At 44.3% G+C, this 2,775-nt stretch overlaps 1 protein-coding gene across 1 annotated transcript; it reads left to right on the forward strand.

The window, feature by feature from the left end:
- Positions 1–547: 547 nt before the first annotated feature.
- On the forward strand, positions 548–1,246 carry LOC140912438 (olfactory receptor 5AS1-like). The gene has a single exon (XM_073346839.1). It carries the CDS (start codon positions 548–550, stop codon positions 1,244–1,246), a length of 699 nt encoding a protein of 232 aa, XP_073202940.1.
- Positions 1,247–2,775: the final 1,529 nt, after the last annotated feature.

Consider the following 2,775-nt stretch of genomic DNA (forward strand, 5'->3'; position numbering starts at 1 on the left):
AAAAACATTCCAACAGTGAGGGTGGCTGTGCACTAGAATAACTTGCCTAGGAAGGTTGTGGAATCTCCACCATTGGAGATTTTTAAGAGCAGGTCGGATAAACACCTGTCAGGGATGGTCTAGAGAATACTTAGCAATGCCTTGAGTACAGGGGAGTGGAATAGATGACCTCTCGAGGTCCCTTCAAACCTTATGACTCTATGATCTTACAAGGAGCCCCGCACTGGGAGGAGGGGGGACGCCAGCCTGAGCCATGGGCAGGGCAAGGGACACACACTTGCCTCCGCTTGACATTCAGCTCCACTGTACCCATCAACACATTCACACACATACTGCCCACCAAGCACACACACACACAGTGCCAACTGCACACCAAACAGTCCCCCTATTTGAACTGTTCCTACTGCTTTATGGTATCACCCTGCTGGGAAATGGGGGGATGATCTTGTTAATTACAATTGATCCCCGACTCCACACCCCCATGTACTTTTCCCTCAGGAATTTGTCTTTCTGTGACCTCTGCATTTCCTTGACAATTTCCCCGAAGATGCTGCTGAATTTATTAGCCGAGAGGAAAAGCATTTCTTTTACCGCCTGCGCTGTGCAAATGTCTCTCTCTATCACTTTTGCAGATTCTCAGGGCTTCTTGCTGGCTGTGATGGCGTATGACCATTATGTGGCCATCTGTAACCCGCTGCTCTATACGGTCACCATGTCCAGGCAGCTTTGTAAACAGCTGGTGACTGGGGTGTACGCTGTGGGGTTGGTGGATTCAATGATATTCACGTGTTTCACATTTCAGCTGTCATTCTGCAGCTCCAACATCATCAATCATTTCTCCTGTGAATTCCCCCCGCTGCTGGCGCTCTCCTGTTCTGACACCCGCATCAATGAGATTGTGATGTTTGCTTTCACGTTGTGCATTACAGAGAGCATCTTTGTGACTGTCCTCCTCTCCTATGTTTATATCACCTCCACTATCCTGCAGATCTGCTCCACCAAGTGCCTGCGCAAAGCCTTCTCCACCTGCATTTTCCACTCGACCGCTGTGGTCCTGTTTTATGGCACCCTCCTCTTCATGTATTTGCGTCCCACCTCCAGCTATTCCATGGACACAGATAAAATGGCCTCAGTGTCTTACACGCTGGTGATCCCCATGTTCAACCCCCTCATCTACAGCCTGATGAACACAGAGGTGAAGGACATCCTGAGGAAAGCAATGAATAAACTCCTAACCAATTCTTGAATCTGTTTAACTCTGTACTGGTTTACTGATGGGGAGTGGAAACAGGTGAATTCAATTCTCAGCCATTTGAAAAATAATTTTGCAGAGCCCGTGGTAGTATTGTTTATTATTATTAATTTTTATATTCCAACAAGGTCTGCAGACCCCATCTGAAATCAGTGGACAAAACACAGGAAGACTCATAGGAGAAGAAAGAGAGAATGATTTTATAAGCTGGTGCTAGGGGCATCTACCTAGAGAGTGAGTCACTCAATTTCATGTCTCTGTTTCATGGGTTATTTAATTAGTTATCCACAGTTGAACAACTTTCAAAGGCAAGAGCAGCCCAGACTGTAATAGAACATCACTCAGGGGCTGGGATGCTTTCTGGAAAAGCAGGAAACCCAAGTCCAGAGTGTGACGGTTTTGGTCACAGAGACCCTCATGGTGACTCATCTAAAGTGCTGAAATTACATCTGAGCTCATTTTCCCTGACTGCTTAGGCCCCCAGAACCCTGCCTTGTTGAGCCAGACACGCGAGCCAGCTGCAACCAAGACTGAGGTTGCAAAAACTGCAGATCTAGATTGAAACCACCTCAGCAGGACACCTGTCTCCAGCACACAGACACGCAGCTACCAGTGGAATCTAAACCCCAAATAAATCCATTTTACTCTGTATAAAGGTTATACAGGGTAAAATAATAAATGTTTGCCCTCTATATCACTGCAAGAGACATATGCACAGCTGTTTGCCCCCCAGATAACAATTACTTGCACTGAATTTACAAATATACAAAAGTGATTTTATTAAGCATAAAAAGTAGGATTTAAGCAGTTTTAAGAAATAACAAAGCAAACAAAGTAAGTCACAAAGCAAAATAAAACAAAACACGCAAGGCTAAGCTTAATACACTCAGAAATCCATGACAAATGTTAACTTCTCATCCCAGTTGTTACTTGCAGTAAAATCCTTCTAAGATCAGATGTCTTTTCTGACCTGGGTGCAGCCTGTTCTTACCCACTCCTGTGGTTACAGTCCTTTTGTTTCCAGGTACTTGCAGGTATCTCCATGGGGTGGGGAGCCCATGACTTAAGCCAGCTGAAGACACTCATTGTTTGCTTCCCCACTTGAGTAGAACTTCCCTAAGGCAAGAATCCTTTTTTTGGAATTCCACTCCCCTCTGGAAAAGTACCAGCTTCACGATGGAGGTCAGTATCTGGTGACATGGTCTTGGGTTGTCCCACAGGTACACAGGAAGGTAAACAGAGCCATTCACCATTCATTGATTCTGAAGCACCTTTAATGGCCTCCACTTAAAATGTCTACATCAGTAATACAAGTTTATACCTTATTCTCCTAACTCCAGACATAGAAATAATCCATGTAAAAATAAGATGAACACTCTTAGTAGATTATAAGATTTATAATGATATGTTACATGGGACACTTAGCATGAAGCATATTCCAGTTATGTCTTATTCATAAGCATATTTTTATAAAGCATATGGAGTGCAATGTCACACAGAGCTTTGCCCAGCACTGGACAGAA

Source organism: Lepidochelys kempii, chromosome 6 (genome assembly GCF_965140285.1).
Source record: "Lepidochelys kempii isolate rLepKem1 chromosome 6, rLepKem1.hap1, whole genome shotgun sequence".
NCBI classification, from domain to species: Eukaryota; Metazoa; Chordata; order Testudines; family Cheloniidae; genus Lepidochelys; species Lepidochelys kempii.

Bases quoted from the DNA above. Each gene is read 5' to 3' on its own strand.
- LOC140912438 (XM_073346839.1), top strand. From the start codon at position 548: ATGCTGCTGAATTTATTAGCCGAGAGGAAAAGCATTTCTTTTACCGCC.